The sequence below is a fragment of the Elephantulus edwardii genome, unplaced genomic scaffold (genome assembly GCF_000299155.1).
Source record: "Elephantulus edwardii isolate Elephantulus edwardi_28Jun2011 unplaced genomic scaffold, EleEdw1.0 scaffold00115, whole genome shotgun sequence".
Taxonomy (NCBI): domain Eukaryota; kingdom Metazoa; phylum Chordata; class Mammalia; order Macroscelidea; family Macroscelididae; genus Elephantulus; species Elephantulus edwardii.
This window is the reverse complement of record NW_006399865.1, coordinates 5,153,885-5,166,739: the sequence shown is the minus strand read 5'-3', so window position 1 is coordinate 5,166,739 and position 12,855 is coordinate 5,153,885. Positions and strand designations below refer to the sequence as shown.

Genomic DNA, 12,855 nt, shown 5'->3' with positions numbered 1-12,855 from the left:
TGAAGAATAAGGCATAAAGATTGGAGGAAGACTCATCAATAACCTGCGTTATGCAGATGACACAACCTTGCTTGCTGAAACTGAGGAGGACCTGAGGCACTTGCTGCAGAAGCTCAAAGAATACAACCTTCAATATGGCTTTAACCTCAATATCAAGAAAACAAAAATTCCTACCTCTGGAACAATAGGGAACATCATGATGGGCGGGGAAAAGACCGAAACTGTCGACAACTTCATCTTAGTTGGATCCACAATCAACACCCTTGGTGCCAGCGGATCAGGAGAAAGTCTACAGTTAGGGACCTCTGCAAATGATTGAGGAGTCATGATGTCAGTTTGGGACTAATGTACATCTGATTCAATCCATGGTCTTTCTGGTCACTTGCTATGCATCTGAGAACTGGACAGAAGAAGATTTAATGGCTTTGAGGTGTGGCATTGGACAAGAACACGGAAAATCCCATGGATAGCCAAAAGCACAAATATGTCTTGGAGAAAATGCAGCCAGCATGCTCCATGGAGGCAAACATGATAGAGCTTTGTGTCATACTCTGAGCAAGTTTCTAGGAGAGCCTATTCCCTGTAGAGGGACATGCTTGGAAAAGTGGAGGGATGGTGAAAGAGAAAAACCCTCAATCAGATGAACTGACACAGTGAACGCTGCAATGGGCTCAAGTGTGTCAGAAAGTGAAGATGGTGCAGGGTAGGACAAGGTTCAGATCTGTTGTTCATAGGGTCACTATGAGTCGTATTCAACTCAATGGCACCTAACACACACACACCCCCACACACACACACACATCAAAAGAGTGGGATTTGCTCAAGACTGGAAGAGATAGGGCAGAAGGATGCATGGAGATGGGAAACACAAGGGAAGAAGCGGAAAGAGAGTGGTCTTAATCAAGGCAGTGTGAGCCATGTCATGAAACATAATGTGTATGAACCATTGAATGAAAACCAAAGTACTCTCTAAATTTTCACTAAAATGACAATAAAAGGTTAATGAAAAGGAACAAGAAAGACATTGTTGCGCTTGAGAAACTTTGGAGTGGTTTCCAGAATGTGTCTGGACTGAGTAGGTGATGCAAGTAGAGTCAAGGAGGAAGGCAATCCCGGAAGGCAGGCTGGTCAAAGGAGAGTCAAAGATAAAAATTCATCCACGACGATTAAGCAGAGACAGAATGACTCTGAGGACCAAGGGGCAGCTATTGGCGACAAGAATACACACCCCTTGCACTGAACTGTTGTGACTAAATGATGACTTTCAGTACGACACCAGAGCAGTGGCCATGTGAGTGCTTGTAACAGTCTAGATTATCGGTTAAAATGAACTTCCAGGATTCACCGAGATTAATGAGTGTTCAGATGAAGAACAAGCCACACAGACTCAAATGGCAAGAAAAACAAGCAAAATCACAAACCAACTTTTAACTTAAATGTAAAACTCTTTCTCTTCCCCTAAGATTATTGGATGGGGTCAATACCATAGGGATGGGGGTGGGGAGATTCTACTGTCATATCTCCAATAGGGTCTTGGTGACACAGAGAACTCAGGAAGGACCACGGAATCTGGAAGTTCCACTAGGAATTTATACTTGTTCACTTGCTTAGCATATTTATATTCATTTCACCAAAATGAATCTGAACACTGCAGAGAAATAAATGTATGCAGACAGATTTGAAGTAAATGTGAATGACAACTGAGTTAACTGAAGCTATCTAAAATAGCCTGATACCATATACTAGACTAGGATGTAGAAAGATATCTTTATGAATTGTGTTTTGCCTACTTGTCTACTTGCATGTTCCCACACTACTGTCCTTAGCCCTCAAGTTCAGAAGTTCAGTGTTAATGTCTATACCTGTACCCTTTTGTTTCTTCTCTCTCTCCATGTGTGTATGCAGCTACAAATATCTATGTACCTTGTTGAGAGCTATCTCAATGATATCTACATATGCTATGTAAGTAACGTGGTGGTGTCCCAAATGAACCCCCCCCACCTGTTTGGTGGCCTAGATGATAAGGAGTTGCGCTGTCAGCAAAAAGGTGGGTTTTTCAAATCCACTAGGAATTTTGGAAGAGAAACATGTGATTTACAGCCTTGTGATTTACAGCCATGTGATTTACAGCCTTGAAAACCCACTGGGGGGGGTCAGCTATGACTTGGTTCCAAAGTGATGACAATGAATTGTGGTTTTGCTGTTATTCTTTTAGACACATCATGCTTGAAATAGCAGAGGGTTAGCAAAAGAGAGGACGACTCTCAGAGAGCCACTGACACAGATGACAAAGATGGCACAAGAGCAGACAGGGTACATTCACGTCTGCTGCTTATAGGGTTGCTATGGGTTGCATTCGTTGCGACAGCACTTAACTACAACAACAACAACAATACAACCACCAACACCTGTGAAGAATGTGCTCCTCACAACAACCGACCATGGGTGACACCAAAGGACACCGCTTGCTCAAAACCAAAGATGAGAAGGCAGGAAGGGACAGGAGCCCAGGGAGGAAATGGGGGCAGTGCTGACACACTGCAGGGATTGTGACCGATTGCACAAAACAAGGTAGGCATCAACTATTGACCGGAAACGGAATTTGTTTATGTAAACTCTCACATAACACACACACACATATACTCAAGAAAATAAACACTTATTAGTCCCTCCCAAACATATTTTAAAACTAATTGGTCGCAGGAGTGGTATCCACTTCCTAAACAACATGCCTCTGGAAACTCTATGAATTTTTATAAATGTCAATAGTTATAGAAAGGCTTCAGGCCTTTTGTTCACAGAGGGGCTATGAGTCGTGCTCGACTCGACGGCAATCAACAACAACAACAATCTCTAATTTCTACGGAAGTGCGCTCTCTCTCTCTCACCTAAACACACCAAAAAATAAGGAAAAAAATATGACTTCCACCAAAACCACATTTAAAAACCAACCTGACTGTAATTCCTATGGAAGTTCACTGAAGGAGTTGAAGTGCCATGAGATGGTAGAGCAGAAAGGCCCTTGGGGGTGGTGTTCTGGATCCTTCCCTTATACAGATGAGGAAAAGGGGTCTAGAGCAGGTCTGAGCTGGAGCTCGAATCTTGAGTCTCTGAGACCTTGTTGTCTCCTTAAATTTGTAAATGCCAATGTGTGTATGTCTTTGTGTCAAAGAGCTGGGATTAAAAGAAACGGGCAACGGGCAGTATTAAACCGAGCTTTTAATAGACAGAGATGTCCTAGATGGCCTGCTTGGCTGCTTATGGTCTTAACAGAATCCTCAATATATATGTGTGTGTGTGTGTGTGTGTGTGTGTGTGTGTGTGTGTGTGTGTGTGTGTGAAGAACCTGTCGAGGAAGAATATCCTGAGAGATGAGTTGGGTCAGAGACTAGCCTTCAGTATTTTATGTTAGCCATGTTCTATTTTGGCTGGGAGAGAAAAATGGTGAGCATGCTTGGTTACTAACAAAGTCTGAAGGTTGGTACCCACATGGAGGCCCGATGATCTCCATCAGAAAAATCAGCCATTGAAAACCATACGGAGCATAAGCTGACACACAAGAGGTCACTGTGAGTCAGGGTGGGCTGTATGGCAACTGGTTTGGGTGTTTTGGTTTTAATAGATGCAAACAGGCTCCAGCTCTAAGGAAGGAGGAAATGGAGGCTTCAGAAGAATCTCTGCCATTCCATAAGAAAGCCTGACACTTTACCTGTATGAGCCCCCGGGTTCGATCCCTGGCATCTCCACCAAAAAAAAAAAAAAAGGAAGGAAAGAAAAGAAAAGAAAAGAAAAGAAAGAGAAAGAAAGAAAGCCAAGCAGTGGACAGACATTTCCTGTTTTAGGAAAAAGTGGAAGGAATTTCCCATACTGTTGTTTAGTTCCACTGACAATGAATGAAGCTCACAAGCAATGGCAAATCTATAGATGTACATCAGTGGCTGCCTGGGAGCCAGGGTGGGAACAGAGATTAATTGCAAATGGTGACGTCTTTGTTTTAAAACTGCATTACGGTGATAGCCGCTCACCTCAGTAAATTTTATAAAGATCATAAAATTGAACACTCCAATGGGTGGCTCTGAAGGTGTGAGAATTAAACATGCCTTGATAAAGTCATTTTTAAAAAACCAATCATGAGAACTGAAGACAGAACGGTTTTAATCCCTCTCTGCCTTACTGACAAGGCTGCTGAAATCCTAATGTCATGGCCACATGTCCTGGAACACTTACCTGTATTAAGTACAGAATTATTTGCCAGTGGTGGTTGCCATCAAGTCACCTCTGACTCACAGTGACCCCAAGTGACAGAGCAGAACGGTCCCAAAGGATTCCCTCGGCTGTCATCTTTTACAGAAACCAAGTCTTTTCTCCCTCAGAGACGCTGGGAGGGTTCAAACTGCCACTTTGTGGTCAGTAGTCAAATGGTGAACTGTTTATACCACCAGGGCTTCCTGGTTAATTAATTCATAATAAAGAAATATCCAGTTCTCTACCAGATTCTTTAGATGGGGATGAGAAAAGCGATTAAGTGCCAATCCCCGACTATCAGGTATTCCCATTGGACTTGGGCTCTTCAGCTGAAACCCACCACAGAGTCCTGAGTTTTACGTCACAGGACTCAAAGCCGGATCTCCCTCAAGACATTGAGGAAAAGGTACTTCTTTTTGGGTTTTTCCCCCTCCCGCTTTTCTCTCCAATGAATGGCTTTCCACACATGGGGTACAGATAGTAAAAATTTCTAACTTAGGAATAATGTTATCTGCTGTTCGCTGTCAGCTCTGCACAGTGAGTTTTGTGTGTTCTTCACTGTGGTGGTTTGACCGGAGCAGGTGATGAGGATGGAGGGAAGAGACGAGAACCCGAGATGGTGCAGTGACAGTTTTACTCAAAGAACACTTACTGGGTAAGGCTGAATGACAGTGAGAAGTATCGATTCTTTGCAGCTTCTGGAAGAGAAAAAAAAAGACAAACATATTTATGAAATACACAGCGTCTGGGCTTTACCACTGGCAGTTTGCTTTGAAAACAAAACGTGTGATGCCTTGGTGATTTGTTCTTTGTGTTCCTGGGGCAGAGTAAATCAAACAGCTGAGAAGTGGGCTTTCAGATCACAGAGAAGGAAAATGAAGTGTTTCCCAAGTGCTAACGAACAGCCTGGCTGGAAGCTTTCTATACAGTTTCACACTGGACAATATTATCTGTGCCGTCGAACAGCGGGCCCCCAGGATGAAACTCTGCTGAGGGTGGACGGTTTTAGAACCATCAGTCTCCTCACACATGCTCCTGCTCTCAAAATGGATTCACCCCTTCTGTTTTCCCTGTCCTAGCCTACTTTTCTTTGCTGCTTAAACATTCCTCTGTGGTTTTCAGTAGTACATGGGAGGGAGTTGTTGTTTTGTCTTTTTTTTTTTTTTTTAAATTCCATCATTGTGATGAACATGATTACCTTCTTGGGGTCAGAACCATAAGAGAGAAATAGCCTTGTAGGCTGCTTAAACCAAAACAGCCCCTGGCAAACATCGCCTCCCATGCCACGTGGCGTATGAAGCACACACAGGGACAGTGTACGGACCCCAGGCCAAGAAATATCTCAGACAGGCACCGGGGAGTGTGTGGGGAAAAGACAGTTCCCAACCGGGAACGCTTTGTAGCTAAAAGCAGAACAACAGAATGCAATCGTTTATTGAATTTCCTCCAAATCAGCCAAACTTTTAAAATGCCTCCAACCCTTAGGGGACAAATCATATTACGTGTTATAATCATTTTTCTTCCTTCGTTCCTTTTTGCTTATCAGGGGCAGGAGAAAGGTCAGTTGCCACAATGTTGAGGAGCCGACTTTTTCTACTTTGGGTTATAATTAATTACCTGCTTTTGTGATTTATTGCCCGCATGCATAAGGCAGAGGGGATCTGTTTTCATGAAGAAGTCACTGCAAATTGCTTTTCCGGCACTAAGTGCTTGAGACTTGGCCCACCTGTCTGGCCGCGTTGGGCCATGTTCTGTTAGCCACCGAAGAGTATGACTGCCAGGTGGAGAGTGGGGTCGGGAAGGAGAGGAATCAGCTTGGGGAACCCTTCCGGTGATGAGGAAGGGGAGGGGTAACACACCGCTGACACTGGCCCATTTGGTCTCACCCATCTTTTTTTTTGCCAAGAGATGCCAGAGAGCCGTGGTGACTGGAGTAGACAGACCACCGTCATCCCGGTTAGACTGAGCAATGGGGCATGACAAGCAGGTAATGAGTCACTGCATAAGACGAGGCACCAACCATCCACTGCTCGTGGGCGTCCAGACATGTGTATTAGTTCCAGGAAGAGATCTGACATCACCATGTCAACTCCAGTTTCACAAACACTGTGTCCTAGCAATTCTAGCGGGGCTTTACAGCATAAAGAGATCCTGCCATGAGCCTCTGAGGGAACCTGGGGGAGGATGCTCTCTGCAGCACAGGGCGGAGACTGGAAGGCAGGCTGGGTAGCCATCTCCAGGACAGTGGCTCTGTGAATGTGTGGATGCCCATCACCGTGAGGTCACCTGGCAAAGGATCCACTTCTAAGCTCACTTCCTTTGTTTGTGGAAGAATTCTGTTCTTTTGTAGGCTATTGGTCTAAAGGCCGCTGCTCTTAGCTGACAGTTCCTTGCCATGTGGCCCTCTTCAACAGCACAAGCTGCTTCACCAAAGCCACCAGAAGAGAGAGTGTGAGGACAAGACAAGTGACAGTATAAGAGATCATCATGAAAGAGATCCATCTTTGCCTTACTCTACTGGCTAGAAGCATCCCAGATCTCACCCATACTAAACGAGATGGGCCTACACACGGCTGTGAATACCAGGGGGACAAGAATCAGCCAGGTCATCCTTGAGTGGGTCTGCCTATCTGTTAGGAAACCAAGTAATCTACAGGTATCTCAAGAGTAAATGTTTTTTTTTTCTTTACTCTTTTTCTAGTAAGAATTTCTGGAAGAAGTCTCTTTCAGCCTACTTCATTAATTTTTAAATGGGAACACTTTTTCAAAATATGTCCATTACAATTACGGCATTTAAAACCTTTATATCCACAGTAATGCCTTGGAAATTGCCTGAAACATAACCTAGATTGACTTCAAATTTACCATTTAATGAATAAATAAAATGATAAGAATGGAAATAAAGTATTCCAATATGTTATTTCTCATCAGGAATAGGAACATGTTTTTCACTCATCTACAATTATTTAATTACAACCTGCCAGAAAAGAATAATGGACGCCCTAAGGTTCTGGACATTTAAAAATCCCTAACCCAGTTGTTGAAAAAAACAAAACAAAACAAAACAAAAAAACCTCCACAAAAAAAACCCTCCCCAAAGTAAGTCACTTTGAAAAGGCCTCAAAAGAAAGATTAAAATTGGAAATGGAAATTGCCACAATTAAGTAATCAGATGACTTTTATTTTCTTTTTATGAATGCCTGAAATGGCTAGAAATCATTAAAAATCCAGTTAGAAGAATATTTAGCGAATTATTATTTCATAATAAGTTCCAAGTGATTTTCTTCTATTGTTGAAGAATAACTTCAAATTGCAGTGCCAATATCTATTGAAATGATTAGCAGAAGTTTGATAAAAAAAAACCCTATCATTTTCATCCTAGACTCACAGCGCTGGTCTGCAGCGGGAAACCAAACAAAGCAAGCGCTTCTGTCACACTTGCCTTCAATGAAATATTCTTTCAGTTTCTCTAACCACTACCTGACCGTCAGAGGGTAATTAAGCCTCGTCAGGGGCTTATTTGTTGCTATGAGGCTGGAAGCTTTGTCAATGGTATTTCAAATGCTATGGTGGAAAGGTTCCAGGACTGAGATAGGCCTGGCTATCTGCTTGGAAAAACTACCCAATGAAAAAAGCCTCGATCTCAACAGAACATTGTCCAATACAGGACTAGAAATAAGCCCCTTAGAATAGAATGCACTAATGCCCCCCAAACAAACAAACAAGCAAACAACAAAACATACAGCAGTGAACTCTAACACCTGAAGGAGCATTAAGATGCCTTGTACCGGGCAACTTTTTGTTATGGCATACATGAATTGAGGCCAGCTTGAGCGCAACTAACAACTGCATTTTCTCTATGCAAAGCCTTTTCTTTTTAAAAAAATTATTATTAATTTCAAAGAAAATTTACAGAGACTTTGGATTTCCATTCATTCATTGTTACGCTTTTCTCCCCTCCCTCCCAGAACACTACCCTCTTGGAAAAGTAAAAGAAAATTTCTTTCAGTGTTTTACAAACCCTCCCCCAGGTCCACTCCACTATGCAGCGTTCACTCTGGACTCCTGTCATGACAAAAATACGTAATCACATATCCCTTTTAAACAGTTTTCTCCCTCATTTGTTTCAATGCAGTATACATTATTGAACCCATCTTTCTCAGTCTCCCCCCAACCCCGATGTCAGTCCTGTTTTACAACAGTAGCACCATGCAGTATTTCTCCTTTTGTGACTGAGATACTTCATTCAGCATAATGTCCTCCAGGGTCACCTATTTTGAATAATATTGCATGAGTTCCTTGTTTTTCCAATGCAGCATAGTATTCCATTGTGTGAATATACCACAGCTTCTCTATCCATTCGTTTGTTGATGGGCACTTAGGTTGTTTCCAACTCCTTGCTATTGTGAACAAAGCTCTAATAAACATGGGTGTGCATATATTTGCTTGGATGTCAGTTATGGTCTCTTGGGGGGGGGGTATATTCCCAGTAGTGGAATTGCTGGGTCAAATGATATCTCTATTTGCAACTTTTTTTTTTTAGAATTTTTTTTTTTAATTTTTGTGTGGGTGTACCATCAAATCAGATCTGACTGGTACAGGAGGAGATTGTCCCTCCTTCCCCGGCAGAGCATCTGGTGGATTTGAACCATGCGACTCTGGGATTGTAGTTGCAGCTCTTTGCCACTAGGCCACCAGAGTTCCCCTTCTATTTGTAACTTTTTGAGAAAGTGCCATACCGCCTTCCACAGGGGCTGCACCATTTTACACTCCCACCAACAGTGAATAAGGGTTCCAGTTTCTCCACAACCTCACCAGCATTTGCTGCTTGCTGTTCCGTTAAATTTTGCTATTCTGACTGGGGTGGGATGATATCTCATAGTCGTTTTGATTTTCATCTCTTTAGAGCTAGGGATTTTGAACATTTCCTCATGTGCTTGCTGGCCATCTGAATGTCTTCTTCGGTGAAGTGTCTGTTCATATCCTGTGCCCATCTGTCTACTGGATTATTTACCTTTATCTTGTTGTGGTGACAAGGCCTTTTCTTAACCTTTCTTGATGGTGGTTGTTGTTGACTGCCATCAAGTCGAGCATGACTCATAGCGACCCTATGAACAAAAGGACTGAAGCCCCTCTACAACTATTGACATTTCTCAAGGTTTCCGGAGGCATGTGGTTTAGGAAGTGGATGCCGTTCCTGCTTCGGGACACTGAACATCAGTAGCTGAAGGTTAGGCTGTGGTGTCACAGCCTGTTTTGTCTGTCATTGGATGAATTCTGCTCTAGCAAGTGTAGCTGTAGGAGGAGAAGGTCCACATTCTAATAAGACTGAGTTTTGACCCCTGTATTAAAATCCCTTTGACAAGTGACACAAACGAAGGCTGGCATTCCCTACTGCTTATGGCAGCCTGGTATGGAACTTTTCTTTAGTTACCTCTCCAATGGTATACTTAGACTGTTTTAATACTGGCAATACATAATCATATTGGCATGTGTGATAGTATATTTCCCTAGAAGCCCAACTAAATGGATCCTTTGATTGGTTTAGGGATTGACAGGAACTTAAGAGCTTAGGGAAGAAGGATGCTTGTGATTTCCTCAGCGATTATGTGAGCAAAACCAACTAAATCCTAGGAATGAAAGTGATAGGAAGATATGTTCTGTCAAAATGCAAGAGTCCTGCTTTATAAAATGCAAGTCCTAACAACCTAACCAGATGATAATAAACTTCAAAGGTTCCAAGAGTAGCCAATGTAAGGAAACGGAAAAGTTAGCATTTTAAAAGGGGGGGGGAAAGAGGCAGTTTGGGAGTGTGTGTGTGTGTGTGTGTGTGTGTGTGTGTGTGTGTGTGTGTTTAATAAACTGTAAAATGGTATTCTAACTTTACTCAAAAGATTGATGTGCAACATGGGGGGAAAAAAGGTGATAAGGCACAGTGAACATGCATTTGAACTCTCACTTCTAAGGTAAATACCCCAATACATGAGTCTTTCTTCTTCCTGCACTTGAGTTCTTCAAAAAGAGTAGAAAAATCTTTACTGCAGGCTAATCCAGTCCAGCCCTTAAAACCTTTGTGGCCAGCGAATGTTGATGGACTTCACTGCCGGTTAACAGGCATCTCTCCAAGGCCCAAATGGGCCTCCTCTCAATCCGAGGGTACGTGTGAATGAGCCACCTGGGTGCCTTCCTTCTCTGTTCTCTCTCTCTACTAACCTGGAATGTGAACAGAATACTACAGATTTTCTAATCTGCCCCCCAGTTAGAACGGAGCTTCCCTTTAGCCAATTGCTGGCAAAGCTGGGGGACACAGTTGTTGCCCTTTCTTTTCCGAGAAGTTACCCAGGATTCCACTCGGAATGGGAGTTTAATGCTTCATCCACTTGACCTTTCCAATACTCCGAACAGAGATGATAATTATCCACTGTATCAATTCCTAACAGGTACTGAAACCATTATGCAGAGAGAATGGAAATGGCCAGCGAGTTACCAAGCATTCAGAATAGGTCAACAGATGATGGCCTCGTGTGATCTGTCACGGATTGCACGGAGTGTTAACACTCTGCCTGCAGCTGCTGGCCTCTGCCTTTACCCCGGCATCTGCAGAAGACGAGAAGTCGAATTCCTTCTTCTTTCTCAATCATCTTCTGGGGATGCTATGGGAAGGAAATGGGCAGAAAGAAGCCCATTATGAGAGCCAATGGAGATGCAGAGAAGACGGACAGAGTTCAAACGACCAGATGCATCAGACTGGTTTCTATCACACCGATAGGCAACATCTTTTCTATTACCATCTTTATCTTTGAGGAGAATTTCTACTGCTGAACACCCCCTCCCCAAGTTTGGTAGTCAAAAAGGAAAATAAGAGGAATATGAGGACTTCTGTTAAACAGAATAAGTAGGTCGTCACTGAAACACTGGATGACTATACTACTCTTTTCTCATCTGTGGTATAGAGACTCCAAAGAGGGCCTTCAATGAACCACACCACCTCACACCCATACTTTTGTGTAGTCTTATTCTCGTAAATCTGGGACGCTCCTGCCAACATGTGTTTGTTAAAAAATATGGCAGAAGTGATACTGTAGGCCTCTAAGGGCAATCAGCCACCATGGAGGAAGTCCCGAAATCTCCGGTCACCATTCTCTGAGGAAGTCTGAGCTAGCCACGTGGAGAGAGGGGAAGAAGCCCCGTGCGCTCCAGTTCTGTAACTTGGTTCAGGACAGGCAGGAACAGCTGAATAAAAAAAAAAAGACATAGTGGATATCCAGCTTGGTTCAGGACTCTAGATGGTTACACTGCTCCATCCGCCATTAAGCTGCAGCCACATGGGAAAACCTCGTGGAACCATCCAGATGAGACCAGTCAACTCACAGAATTACATTGTTTGCTTAAGTCATTACCTGTAGCACATTCTATGAAGCAACTGAAATACAATATTCTCATATAGAATTTGAAACCTCTGCATTTTTAAAACAGAAGCCTAGTGGCAAGAAGCTGCACTGCAATCACAAAGGCACGAGGTTCGAATCCACCAGTGGCTCTGCAGGAGAAGGATGGGCAATCTCCTCTCCTGTGTTTTACAGCCTCTGAAAATCCAATGGGGGGTCAACTATGGGTCAGTTCCGACTTGGGGGTACATAATAACAACAACAAGGTTTTAAAAAGACATTCAAACATTCAAAATGTTCATGTGCTTTTGAAATGAAACATGTCTTCCTTATCAAGGAGAAGTGTATAAGCTAATGACCCCCTAAATATAGTAATATTCATTAAAAGAATAAGTGTCTAATAAGGACACCTTGATTCTTGGAATATTATGCTTTAACTGTTGGGTATGGGATTAACCTTACTTTTTCATTAATCAAGGATTTGGGGGGGGGAGAGAACTAGTAAATTTAAGGAAGAGAAAGCACAGTCGGGGTCTTGGACTGAAACAGTTTCACAACAAAGGAAAATACAGAAGACTCAACTGGCAACGTGAATTAACAGACATGTTGTTGCATACTGTAGAGTTGGAACCGACCCATAGCTGACCCTCCAGTGGGTTTTCAGAGGCAGTTAATCGCACGGGAGGAGACTGCCCATCCTTCTCCCACAGAGCAACTGGTGGCCTTGAACTGCGTGCCTTCGAGATTGCAGCACAGCTTCTTGCCACTAGGCCACCCACGGATTTAAATTTTTCAAAGGAAGGAGTAAAGAACATTGTCATTTTACTTTTACAATTACATAGCTTACATACTGTTAAGAGTGGTGGAAAAAATTAAAGAGTTGTTGATGGTTGAACAATATCATAATAAATGTCACAGAACTACACATGGGAAGATGATTGAAAAGGCAAATATTTGGTTACACACACACACACACACACACACCTCGACAGAGACTCAGAGACAGACAAACAGAGAGCGATGATGTGGTGACTTGGGAGAAATCAGAGTTCTTCGGCTTCAAAGTCTATTTCACATTTTACTGAATTTGAAGGCTTAGGCTGTGATTTTCTTTCTAAAGAAAACTCATCCATTAAAGTAAAAATGCATCTTTTTTATACAATGATCAATAAAATAAACATTTTGATGAAACTGGTTTTTTAAAATCCTTTTTTGCTATAGA

General features: G+C 42.7%; 1 protein-coding gene across 2 annotated transcripts in view; it reads right to left on the bottom strand.

Moving 5' to 3' along the window:
- Positions 1–12,855, bottom strand: part of FRMPD4 (FERM and PDZ domain containing 4) — a 711,592-nt gene that overhangs the window by 57,489 nt on the left and 641,248 nt on the right. For both annotated transcript variants that reach the window (XM_006892369.1, XM_006892368.1), the window contains one exon: positions 4,898–4,943. In XM_006892369.1, coding sequence (XP_006892431.1) covers positions 4,898–4,943 — 46 coding nt within the window. The remainder of the gene's footprint in view (positions 1–4,897; positions 4,944–12,855) is intronic.